At 37.8% G+C, this 13,595-nt stretch overlaps 1 protein-coding gene across 2 annotated transcripts in view; it reads left to right on the forward strand.

Moving 5' to 3' along the window:
• Positions 1–13,595, forward strand: part of UGGT2 (UDP-glucose glycoprotein glucosyltransferase 2) — a 246,456-nt gene that overhangs the window by 222,888 nt on the left and 9,973 nt on the right. For both annotated transcript variants that reach the window (XM_012458621.2, XM_012458622.2), the window contains exons 37-38: positions 8,260–8,376; positions 12,683–12,809. In XM_012458621.2, the coding sequence (XP_012314044.1) occupies positions 8,260–8,376; positions 12,683–12,809 (244 nt within the window). The remainder of the gene's footprint in view (positions 1–8,259; positions 8,377–12,682; positions 12,810–13,595) is intronic.

Genomic DNA, 13,595 nt, shown 5'->3' on the forward strand with positions numbered 1-13,595 from the left:
AATATTAGACAGATCAACGAGACAGAAAATTAAGAAGGATATCCAGGACTTGAACTCGGACCTGGAACAAGCAAACCTAATAGACATTTACAGAACTCTCCATCCCGAATCCACAGAATATATATTCTTCTCAGTACCACATCACACCTACTCTAAAATTGACCACATAATTGGAAGTAAATCACTCCTCAGCAAATGCAAAAGAACAGAAACCATAACAAACAGTCTCTCAGACCACAGTGCAATCAAGTTAGAACTCAGAATTCAGAAGCCAACCCAGAACCGCACAGCTTCACGGAAACTGAACAACTTTCTCTTGAATGTTGACTGGATAAACAATGAAACGAAGGCAGAAATAAAGATGTTCTTTGAAACCAACGAGAATGAAGACACCACATACCAGAATCTCTGGGACACGTTTAAAGCAGTCTCTAGAGGAAAATATATAGCAGTAAGTGCCCATATGAGAAGAAAGGAGAGATTCAAAATTGACACCCTATTGTCAAAATTGAAAGAGCTAGAGGAGCAAGATTAAAAAAACTCAAAACCTAGCAGAAGACAAGAAATAACTAAGATCAGAGCAGAACTGAAGGAGACAGAGACACGAAAAACCCTTCAAAAAATCAATAAATCCAGGAGCTGGTTTTTTGAAAAGATCAACAAAATAGACAGACCACTAGCCAGATTAATAAAAAAGAAAAGAGAGAATAACCAAATAGATGCAATAAAAAATGATAAAGGGGATATCACCACAGATTCCACAAAAATTCAAGCCATCATCAGAGATTATTACAAGCAACTCTATGCACATAAACTAGAAAACTTGGAAGAAATGGATAAATTCCTGGACAGTTGCCTCCTCCCAAGCCTAAACCAGGAAGAAGTCAAAACCCTGAATAGACCAATAACAAGGTCTGAAGTTGAGGCAGCAATTAAGAGCCTACCATCCAAAAAAAGCCCAGGTCCAGATGGGTTCACAGCCGAATTCTACCAGACATACAAAGAGGAACTGGTACCATTCCTTCTGAAACTATTCCAAATAATCCAAAAGGAGGGAATCCTTCCCAAATCATTTTATGAGACCAACATCGTCCTGATACCAAAACCCAGCAGAGACTCAACAAGAAAAGAAAACTACAGGCCAATATCCATGATGAACATAGATGCAAAAATCTTCAATAAAATACTGGCAAGCCGATTGCAACAGCACATCAAAAAGCTTATCCACCATGATCAAGTAGGATTCATCCTGGGGATGCAAGGCTGGTTCAACGTACACAAGTCTATAAATGTAATTCACCACATAAACAGAACCAAAGACAAAAACCTCATGATTATCTCAATTGATGCAGAGAAGGCCTTTGACAAAATTCAACGGCACTTTATGCTAAAAACCCTCAATAAACTAGGTATTGACGGAACATATCTCAAAATAATAAAAGCTATTTATGACAAACCAACAGCCAACATCATACTGAATGGGCAAAAACTGGAAGCATTCCCTTTGAAATCTGGCACTAGACAAGGATGCCCTCTCTCACCACTCCTATTCAATATAGTACTGGAAGTTCTAGCCAGAGCTATCAGGCAAGAAAAAGAAATAAAGGGTATTCAAATAGGAAAGGAGGAAGTCAGATTGTCTCTATTTGCCGACGACATGATTGTATATCTAGAAGACCCCATCGTCTCAGTCCAAAATCTCCTGAAACTGATAAGCAACTTCAGCAAAGTCTCAGGATACAAAATCAATGTGCAAAAATCACAAGCATTCCTATACACCAGTAACAGACTTAAAGAGAGCCAAATCAAGAATGACCTGCCGTTCACAACTGCTACAAAGAGAATAAAATACCTAGGAATACAACTAACAAGGAACATAAAGGACCTCTTCAAGGAGAACTACAAACCACTGCTCAACTAAATAAGAGAGGACACAAACAGATGGAGAAACATTCCATGTTCATAGTTAGGAAGAAACAATATCGGGAAAATGGCCATACTGCCCAAAGTAATTTACAGATTCAATGCTATCCCCATCAAGCTACCAATTACCTTCTTTACAGAACTGGGAAAAACCACCTTAAACTTCATATGGAACCAAAAGAGAGCCCACATAGCCAAGTCAATTCTAAGCAAAAAGAACAAAGCGTGAAGCATCACACTACCAGACATCAAACTATACTACAAGGCTACAGTAATCAAAACAGCATGGTACTGGTGCCAAAACAGAGATATAGACCAATGGAACAGAACAGAGGTGTTGGAGGCAACACAACATATCTACAACCATCCGATCTTTGACAAACCTGACAAAAACAAGCAATGACGAAAGGATTCCCTGTTTAATAAGTGGTGTTGGAAAAACTGGCTAGCCATATGCAGAAAGCAGAAACTGGACCCCTTCCTAACACCTTACACTAAAATTAGCTCCAGATGGATTAAAGACTTAAACATAAGACCTAACATCATAAAAACCCTAGAAGAAAACCTAGGCAAAACCATTCAGGACATAGGTGTAGGCAAGGACTTCATGACCAAAACACCAAAAGCATTGGCAACAAAAGTCAAAATAGACAAATGGGACCTAATCAAACTTCACAGCTTCTGCACGGCAAAAGAAACAGTCAATAGAGTGAATCGGCAACCAACAGAATGGGAAAAAATTTTTGCAGCTTACCCATCTGACAAAGGGCTGATATCCAGAATTTACAACGAACTAACAGATTTACAAGAAAAAAACAAGCCCATTCAAAAGTGGGCGAAGGATATGAACAGATACTTTACAAAAGAAGACATACATGAGGCCAACAAACATATGAAAAAATGTTCATCATCACTGGTCATTAGAGAAATGCAAATCAAAACTACATTGAGATACCATCTCACACCAGTTAGAATGGCGATCATTAAAAAATCTGGAGACAACAGATGTTGGAGAGGATGTGGAGAAATAGGAACACTTTTACACTGTTGGTGGGAGTGTAAATTAGTTCAACCATTGTGAAAGACAGTGTGGCGATTCCTCAAGGACCTAGAAATAGAAATTCCATTTGACCCAGCAATCCCATTACTGGGTATATATCCAAAGGATTATAAATCGTTCTACTATAAGGACACATGCACACGAATGTTCATTGCAGCACAGTTTACAATAGCAAAGACCTGGAATCAACCCAAATGCCCATCGATGATAGACTCGACAGGGAAAATGTGGCACATATACACCATGGAATATTATGCAGCCATCAAAAACGATGAGTTCGTGTCCTTTGTAGGGACATGGATGAACCTGGAAACCATCGTTCTCAGAAAACTGACACAAGAACAGAAAATCAAACACCACATGTTCTCACTCATGGGCGGGTGTTGAACAATGAGAACAGATGGACACAGGGAGGGGAGCACTATACACTGGGGTCTGTTGTGGGGAAATAGGGGAGGGACAGTGGAGGGTGGGGAGTTGGGGAGAGATAGCATGGGGAGAAATGCCACATATAGATGAAGGGGAGGAAGGCAGCAAATCACACTGCCACGTATGCACCTATGCAACAATCTTGCATGTTCTTCACATGTACCCCAAAACCTAAAATGCAATAAAAAAGACAAAGGAATAAAATCATAAAAGTCTTAGAAGTGAACATAGGTGTAAATCTTTATGGCTTTGGATTAGGCAATGTTTTTATACATATAAAACCAAAAGCACAAGCAATGAAAGAAAAAGATAGCATCAAAATTAAAGACTTATATGCATTAAAGAATGCAATCGAGGGAAAAGACAAATTATAGAATGGGACAAAATATTTCCAAGTCCTGTTTCTGACAAGATACTAGTATCCAGAACATATAAAGAACTCTCCTTTAGGATGTGAGGGCAATCTAGCTGCAGCATCTGTCACCCCATTGATCACCAGGGTTGATTTGGCTGATCTGGCTGGCTAGGCAAGTGTCCCTTTCCTCTCACTGCTCCATGTGTGTCCCTCCAGAAACTGCATGCCTTGTTGAAAAGGATGACCATCCCCAATAGAGGAGGACCAAGGTCAAGGATATACGAGTAGCTGTACTCCCTTGCCAGAACCTCCAAATAAGCTCTCAAGAACTCTCATAACTCAATAGCAAAGGAAAATAACCAGTTTACAAAGTGGCCAAAGGTTTAAAATAGACACTTAAGTATGCTTATTTCTATTTTCCATGTTTATTATTTTTAAAATTTCACTTTTAAGTTCTGGGATACATGTGCTGAATGTGTAGGTTTTTTACATAGGTATACATGTGCCATGGTGATGTGCTGCACCTATCAACCTGTCATCTAGGTTTTAAGCCCGTCCCTCATGCATTAGGTATTTGTCCTAATGCTCGCCCTCCCCTTCCTCCCACCCCCAACAGGCCCCAGTGTGTGATGTTCCTCTCCCTGCATCCATGTGTTCTCATTGTTCAACTCCCATTTATGACTGAGAATGTGATGTGGTTTGTTTTCTGTTCCTGTGTTAGTTTGCTGAGGATTATGGTTTCCAGCTTCATCCATGTCCCTGCAAAGGACATGAACTCATCCTTTTTTATGGCTGCATAGTATTACATGGTATATATGTGCCACATTTTCTTTATCCAGTCTGTCATTGATGAGCATTTGGGTTGGTTCCTGGTCTTTGCTCTTGTAAGTAGGACTGCAGGAAACATACATGTGCATGTGTCTTTATAGTAGAATGATTTATAATCCTTTGGGTGTATACCCAGTAGTGGGATTGCTGGATCAAATGGTATTTCTGGTTCTAGATCCTTGAGGAATTTGCAACACTGCCTTCCAAATGATTGAACTAATGTACACTCTCACTAACAGTTTAAAAGTGTTCCTATTTCTCCACATCCTTGCCAGCATCTGCTGTTTCCAGACTTTTTCATGATCACCATTCTAACTGGCATGAGATGGTATCTCATTGTGGTTTTGATTTGCATTTCACTAGTGACCAGTGATGATAAGCTTTTTTTCGTATGTTTGTTGGCCACATAAATGTCTTATTTTGAGAAGTATCTGTTCATATCCTTCACCCACTTTTTGATGGGGTTGTTTTTTTTTCCTTATAAATTTGTTTAAGTTCCTTGTAAATTCTGGATATTAGCCCTTTGTCAGATAGGTTGATTGCAAAAATTTTCTCCTGTTCTGTAGGTTGTCTATTCACTCTGATGATAGTTTCTTTTAGTGTGCAGAAGCTCTTTAGTTTATTTAGATCCCATTTGTCAATTTTGGCTTTTGTTGCAAGTGATTTTGGTATTTTTATCATGAAGTCTTTGCCCATGCCTGTGTCCTAAATGGTATTGCCTAGATTTTCTTCTAGGGTTTTTATGATTTGGTTTTACATTTAAGTCTTTAAATAGAGATTTAAATATGTTTATTTAGAGAGTTTAGTATGTCTATTTGAGTAGACATTTATATATGAAATATGTCTATGTAAATAGACATTGTATGTGTTAGCCACTTATATATTTTCTGTGATACACCAATGTCCAAAAAACACATGAAAAGATGCTCAGTGCCATTGGTCATCAGGAATAGCAAATCAAAACTACAATGAGATACCACTTCATACTGTGATGGCTGTAATTAAAAGATTGACAATAACAAGAGTGGATGAGGATATGGAGAAAACGGAACCATGATACACTCCTATTTGGAATGTAGAATACTGTACCAAGTTTAAAAACAGTTTGGCAGGTCATCAAGATATTAAACAGAGTTAAGGCATGACTCAGCAGTTCCACTCCTAGATATATACCCAAGAGAACTGAAAACATATGTCCAAACAAAAACGTATACAAATGTTTATAGAAGCATTGTTTATAACAGCTGGAAAGTGGAAACAACCCAAATGCCCATTAGTTGACAAATGAATACCCCAAATATTGTAAATTCATACAATGGAATATTATTTGGCTGTAAAAAGCATTGAAGTCCCAATACATGTCACAACTTGATGGACCTTGAAAACATTGTGCTAAGTGACAGAAGCCAGACACAAAAACCTCGTAATATGTAAGTTTACTTTTATGATATATCCAGACTAGATAAACTCATAGAGACAGAAAGTAGATTATTAGATACATGGGGGTTAGGGGAGGATATGAGGACAGTATGTGAAATAATCAGCTAAAAATCAACTAAGTGGCAACAGAGTAGAACCATGTATATAATTGAGAGAATTAAGGTTCCCCTAAGATTTTTGTTCATAACGTTAAAATGAAAAAAACAGTGTGGAGTGTGTGTGTGTGTCCTGTACTCATGGAACTCAGCCATATTGAATTCCGTGAGAACAAGTGCAAATATTGAGATTTAATCAGGACTATGACTTTGTTAAGAAAGTACCACTAAGTGAGAGAAGAGTAAGACAGTTGGGAGTATATTCAAAAGAGTAACTATTTGGGAATGAATACATCAAGGGATGAGGGACAATGAAATAGTTGTGGAATTAGTTGATTGGAGGTTCCAAGAAGTCAAAGGATATTGATATCTGAGGACTCAATGGAGTGTGCCAAAAATGAAGAGGTGGTCAGAGAATGGGACCATGAAATTGATAATATAAAAGACTTGGTCTAGTACATAACCATTTAGTTAGTAGCTTAGATAATATGATAGGCCAGGTTATTTAAGGAAAGGATTCCATGGAACTAAGGGTGTCAGAAGGAACAGTTAAGGTTCTTTCTTTGATTAATGTACTTTATTTTTTTAGAGCAGTCTTACGTTTACCAAAAAAAAAAAAAAAAAAAGCAGAAAGTACAGGTAATTTTCTTATTTCTAGGCTCTTTATTCTGTTCCGTTGACGTATTTCTTTTGCCAATAGCACAGTGTCTTGATTACTGTAACTTTATAGTTAGACTTCAAGTCTGGTAGTGTTAGCCCTCTGACTTTATTCTTCTTCAGTATTGTGCTGTATATTCTGGATCTTTTCCTTTTTCCCTAAACTTTAGAATCAGTTGGTCAGTCTCCACAAAATAACTTGGTAGTGCTTTGATTGGGATTATGTTAAGTCTATAGATAAATCTGGGAAGAATTGGTATCTTGACTATGTAATCTTCCTGTGAACATAGAATGTCTCTTCATGTATTTCAGTGTTCTTTGATTGCTTTCCTCAGAATTTTGTAGTTTTCATTATGTTGAGGAACATGTTTTATTAGATTTATACTTAAGTCTTTCTCTTTTTTGGCACCAATGTAAATGGTATGTTTGTTCACTGCTGGTATATAGCAAAACAGTTCACTTTTGTATTTTAATTTTGTATATTGTAACATTGCTAAAATTGCTTTTCAATTTCAGAAGTTTTTTCCCTTGATTATTGGGATTTTCTGCATAAACAATCCTGTTACCACAAACAGGTTTTTTTTTCCCTTCCCAATCTATATACCTTTTCCTTTTCTTGTCTTACTGCATTTGCCAGGACTTCCAGTATGATGTTTAATAGGAATGTTGAGAGAAGAACCTTAAAATTGTGAATCTTGGAGCTCATGTAGGACAACCATCACAAGTACCCTGCATACTCTTGGAGAGAAAGGAATGTGCCTTTGCTCTTGAATATAAACAGATCTTCTCTGGAGAGAAGAAGGGAAGGACTCTACCACTGGAATATAAACAAATCTCTCCAGGGAGGATTTGTCTGATTCTTCCCAGAGGTCTCTTAACTTACTAGACCGGTTGGCCAGTTAGACACCCATTAACCCAGATGGTTTAACTATTCTGTGCAATTTAACTCTCCTAAACATAAAATATTTCAAACTATTTGTTGTTCATTTAGATCTTATATTCCAATGCTATCTTTACTTAAGAGAGCTCTGGGCATACAGAAATGTGAAAATATTCATGGATCATTGTTTCCAATGGGGAGGTGAAAGTTCACCTCAGAATCCAGAGAGTGCGGTGGTGACCGACATAAACAGTAATTGAAGGCATAGTGTGAGCAATAGAGGCAGATAGAGGTAGTGAGGCTGCCCATTGTGGGAATTATTGAATGGTAAGTTTTTGTACCTCCCTCTTCATCCTTGTTCCTAGGGGTAGAGTCTAGGGGAGATGTAGGTATATTCCAGTTCATGGATTCATTTATGGCACAAGATGATTGGATCACCGTAGGTATTTTAAGCTTAAAAGTATAGTGAAATCTCGGATTTGCTATGTTTTTATGATCTGTTTACAGTCTAAATGATGTCTTACTTCATTTAGCTCCTTTTCCTCTGAATCTGAATTTTATACCTGTATGATTAAATCACATTTTCCTGTAGGATCTCCCCAATAATATGATTTACCAAGTTGCCATTAAGTCTCTTCCTCAAGACTGGCTGTGGTGTGAAACCTGGTGTGATGATGAATCCAAACAAAGAGCCAAAACAATTGATCTGGTGAGTGTCTTTGTTTTCATTTGTATGTAAGCAGATATGGAAATGTTTAAATAGAAATATTTTCTTGGCCAGGTGCCATGTAATCCCAGCACTTTGGGAGGCCGAGGTGGGTAAATCACAAGGTCAGGAGTTCAAGACCAGACTGGCCAACATAGTGAAACCCCTTCTCTACTAAAAAATACAAAAAATTAGCTGAGTATGGTGGCTCATGCCTGTAATCCCAGCTACTTGGGAGGCTGAGGCAGGAGAATTGCTTGAACCAGGACCTGGGAGGCGGAGTTTGCAGTGAGCTGAGATCGCGCCATTGCACTCCAGCCTGGCTTACAGAGCGAGACACCATCTCAAAAAAAAAAAAAAAATTTATTTCTGTTTTACAAATGGAATGGCACCCAAATTATTTCACTGTTTCTGCTGCTCAGTCTATTACACATTTACTTAGATTGGCAAGCATAGGGCTATTTGGGGGGCCCCAAAGACCACCCTGAGGTTTGATGGTTCACGAAGAAGATTCATAAGATGCACAATATAATCATATTCATGGCTATGACTTATCACAGTGAAAGGATATAAAGCAAAGTCAGCAAAAGGAAAAGGCACGTGGGGCAAAGAGGAAATCAGGTGCAAGATTCCAAGAGTCCTTTCCCTGTGACGTCACACGGGACAAGCTTCATTCCTCAAGCAATAACAGATTCCACAGCTGTGTGAAGTGTTGCCTACTAAGGACATTTATTAGAAACCCCAGTGCTCAGGGGTTGTATAGGGGGCTGGTGACCACATAAGCGCTGTCTGCCTGAGCCACACCAAAATTTTCAGCACTCAGAAGGAAAGCAGGTGTTTAACATAAACACGTTTGCACAGATCGTTTAGGCACAGTGGGTTACTCTTCCAAAGGAATGGTGGGAACCATCCTGAACCCTGTGTTCCCAGATGCCAGTGAAGAGCCAACCTTACAAGCACAGCTTTCTAAGAAAAGCAATTTTAAGCTTTCTGTGTTAACTCTTTTCTGCAAGAGAACTTTTGAAAGAAAGGCTGAGAGGACCAGGCATGTTGGGTCACGCCTGTAATCCCAGCACTTTGGGAGGCCGAGGCGAGCGGATCACCTGAGGTCAGGAGTTTGAGACCAGCCTGGCAAACATGGTGAAACCCCATCTATACTAAAAGTACAAAAAATTAGCCAGACATGGTGGCAGGTGCCTGTAATCCCAGCTACTCGGGAGGCTGAGGCAGGAGAATCACTTGAATCTGGGAGGCGGATGTTGCAGTGAGCTGAGATTGTGCCACTGCACTCCAGCCTGGGTGACAGAGCAAAATTCTGTCAAAAAAAGAAAAAGAAAAGAGAAAAGAAAGAAAAAGGCTAAGAGCTAGCTGAAAATGTTCATGGATTAGCTGTCATCTTGACATGTCATCGAGTTCTCCTGCCAATATTTTCCCCCAAATAAAAGCAACCAAGACAGTTTTGTCTACTTAAATTATATCATAATGCTTTTTTTCTCATTTTTAAGAGATTATTTTTCTTAGATTCTCATTTAAAGAGGTTTATTCTGTGCAGTTTAACTCTCCTAAACATAAAATATTTCAAACTATTTGTTGTTCGTTTAGATCTTATAGTCCAACACTATATTGTCTTTGATAGGTATAATAAGTTTTTGCTACCATATTGTTTTTAATGTGCTAAGTGCAGAAATTTGTTTACAAGAGCTTCATGAAGAATAAGCTATTAAAATGTTAGAATTCATATAATTTTGAACAAAAAAGGGCAGGAAAACAAAATAGAGGAACTTTTTCAAGTATGTGTAGAAACACATGTTTTAAAAGTAGCATGCCAGCATGTTAGAATGCAATCATAGGTGGTAGAATATAGCATAAACAAATACAGTGGCATTTTTTCAGAGGTAAGAGAATTCCATAAAGCATAAAGAGAGGCCAAGAACATTATTGAATATAACTATTAATATGTTGTTAGCGTTCTGTTGTGATTCAAACAGTAGTGATATAGGTCATTTTGGGATCTTTAGTACTTAGGTTAACATGAGCTACCAAAACCCCCAAAATGTAGTGGCTTCATACTCATTCCAGTGACAGACCTAAGTGGGTATATCTCCATCAGAGAGTAGCCCTCCTGCATGCCATGTCTCAGGAAGTACCTTTTGTCCACCTGTGACTGCTCCGTCCAGTGCAGCAGTTACTTGCCACATGTCGCTGTTGAGCCCTTAACATGTTGCTAGTCTGAATTGAGATGTGCTGTAAGGTATAATGTACACACCAGATTTTGAAGACTCAGTACAATGAAAATAACATATCGCGTTACTAATATTTGTATTGATGACATGTTGACTTAGTATTTTGGATATGTTGGGTTAAATAAAATATGGCATTGAAATTTATTTCACCTCTTCCTTTTACATTTTTATACATAGCTACTAGAAAAATTTAGTATTTTTCTAGTGAAAAAAAAAAAAAAACCCAGCAAATTACATACGTGGTTTTTGTCATATTTCTATTGGATAGTGCCGATCTGGAGGGAATGGGGAAAAAGTGTGCAGGACACAGCTTGAATCCTAAAGGCATAGCCCATTGGTGGGAGCTGGTCACATGGCCATATCTAGCTGTAACTGGAGCTGAGAAATGTCGTTCCTGGATGGACAGCTACTTCCTAGCAATAGCACTACCCAGGAAAAGGAGTAGTGGCACCCATGTCGGTGTTCAGCCTGTCTCTCTTGTAGAAACACTAAAAGTAGAATGAGAGAATATGCCATTCTTCATGGGGGAGAAAAGAGTGCAGAAAATTCCCAAGGAAATGGCCTAACAGAGGAAAAGAGCTTGATTAATAATATTGAAGGTGGGAATGAAATGTTTATGAATGTCATTATAATCTCTCAACTTTTCATTCCAACCAGAGTTTTTCAGCCTCAGCACTATTGGCATTGAGGGGTGGAGAATTCTTTGTTATGGGGGTTGTTCTGTGCATTGTGAGGTATTTAGCAGCATTCTGGTCTCTGTCCACTAGATGGAAGTAGCACCCCACCACTCCCCAGCCGTCACAGACTTTCTCCAGACCTTGCCAAAGTTCCCCTGTGGGGTATGATTACCCAGTTAAGAACCACTAATAAAGCTTATAGCCTGCATGCACGCACGCACGCACACACACGCAGGAAACATTGTAGTACAAAAAGCTAAAGAAAACATAGTATTTTTATTTTTTAATAGTTTGACATAATTAAAAAAAGAAATTAGTTCCATTATCTTCACTGTATAGAAGACATTGCCTTATTATAAAGTTAACTTCTGCAAAGAAAATTGTGTTTTCCACTTACCTCAGGAATATGTCACTATGGAAAAGAAATCCATAAGGAATCAACTGAAAATATTTGGTGAGGAAAGGATTAAGACAACAGGCTCATGGCTCATGACTAACAGCTTTCCCCTAAGCAATAAGAGGAAAGCAAGTGGAAAAAATGTCACCAGAAGTGATCTTCAAGTTGCTTCCTGCCTTAACGCTTTGTAAATAGCAAATGGGCTTTTTTTATAACTTGATGAAGTTTATACAGCTCCCATTGTCTTCTGTCTCATTAAACGACAACTCCATTCTTTATATTGCTCAAGCCGAAGGTACTGGTGGCTTTGTCTTTCCTTGAGGCCTCTCTCTATTCACAGCTCAAATCCAATATATCAGCAGATCCTATCAGCTATACCTTTAGATACATCATGTGTCAGATTCTTATCAACCTTCTGTAATTTTTGCCTTTTAACTTTAATTTCCCAAGAAATTCTGTAGTAGTACTCAGTAGTTTAAGCTGATTGTATATTGATGGAACCTTAGAGATTTTAATTTCTTTGCAGATGAATAAATTAAGATACACATACACCCTACACATAAAACAAATTATGTGATATGTATAGGTCCTACTATTAGTATAGGATACTATACTCTATAATATAGTATATTCTCTTGTGCCTATAAAGCACACTAGTCTGCTCTGTAGTTTTCATAGTGGTAATGTAATTAGATCTTTTGTCAAAACATTTATGTAATTTCTTTTTTTACAAACTTCTTGTGAGCCATCAGAATGTCTTTCAACAATTTTTATTTAAATTTCTGATTGAGGTATTTGTATTAAGCAATTAATTACTAGTTACATAAGTTGTGATATGTCATTTCACTTGATCCTGTCTCACTTAAACTTCCAGTACTTAGTAGGACCCTGCTTTCTGTAAAATGTATTTTGTTTGCCCTAATGACACAGCATTATCCTTAACATTTCCAGGAGCATGGTCTTTCCTTAACAAAATTTGCTTAAACTTTTAGTGTAATAATCCCAAAACAAAAGAACCCAAACTAAAAGCTGCTGCCAGAATTGTCCCAGAATGGGTGGAGTATGATGCTGAGATAAGACGACTGTTGGATCATCTTGAAAACAAGAAGAAAGATGCAAGTAAGTCATTGACTGTTGTGATGTCTGAGCCGTATGTTGCATTACTGAGATTGGGATAGACTACAGACTCATTTCTTAGTGAAGTTATCAAATGATTCAGAATTTCTATTTAAAAGTCTGTGGCTTAATTTAAAGATGTATTTTTGTGTAGAGTACGCTTACACGTTTAAAGCATAGATAATCTGTTTCCCCATGGATACAGCTTCAGCTGATATCTCTATATGGTAGTATAACATTAGTTTCCTGACACAAGATGGAAATGGAAAATAAAAGTAAAAAGAGTGTTTGTCTCTAAGATTGCACTGTATTTCCTAAATGTGAAAATTTGAGCAAGTCCTAAAAATTAATAAAAGCCTTACATAGCTAACTAAAAGTATCACTTTCTATCTCTGAAGTTAATCTCATATATAACACAGGTTTCCCCAGGTGTTCATGGTTCTATCATGGGCTGGAGAATGACTTGGATTGGATTTGCTTCCATTTCTTTTATGAAAAAAAAAATGTGGTTACCTTGGTGTTTCATTGCCCTACATAAGTGTGCAACAAATGTGCCGAATTTGTTTTTTGAAGCTGATACAAACTTCTTGATTGCCTCTTAATTCTCTTTCCCTATCATTGTTGCTGTGTCTCCCTATTCTTTACTGTATTTTAAAAAGTGCCCTGAACTCCTATTGTGTTCTGGTCAGTGTGTTAGAGACTTTCACTGGATTATGTTTACTAATACTCTCAATAATTCTTCCCAGTGGTTCAGAATACAGTTCTCATTTTCCTCAGCTTTACTGTTTA

The sequence above is a fragment of the Aotus nancymaae genome, unplaced genomic scaffold, assembly GCF_030222135.1.
Source record: "Aotus nancymaae isolate 86718 unplaced genomic scaffold, 86718_ANA_hifiasm-v0.15.2.pri h1tg000048l, whole genome shotgun sequence".
Taxonomy (NCBI): Eukaryota; Metazoa; Chordata; class Mammalia; order Primates; family Aotidae; genus Aotus; species Aotus nancymaae.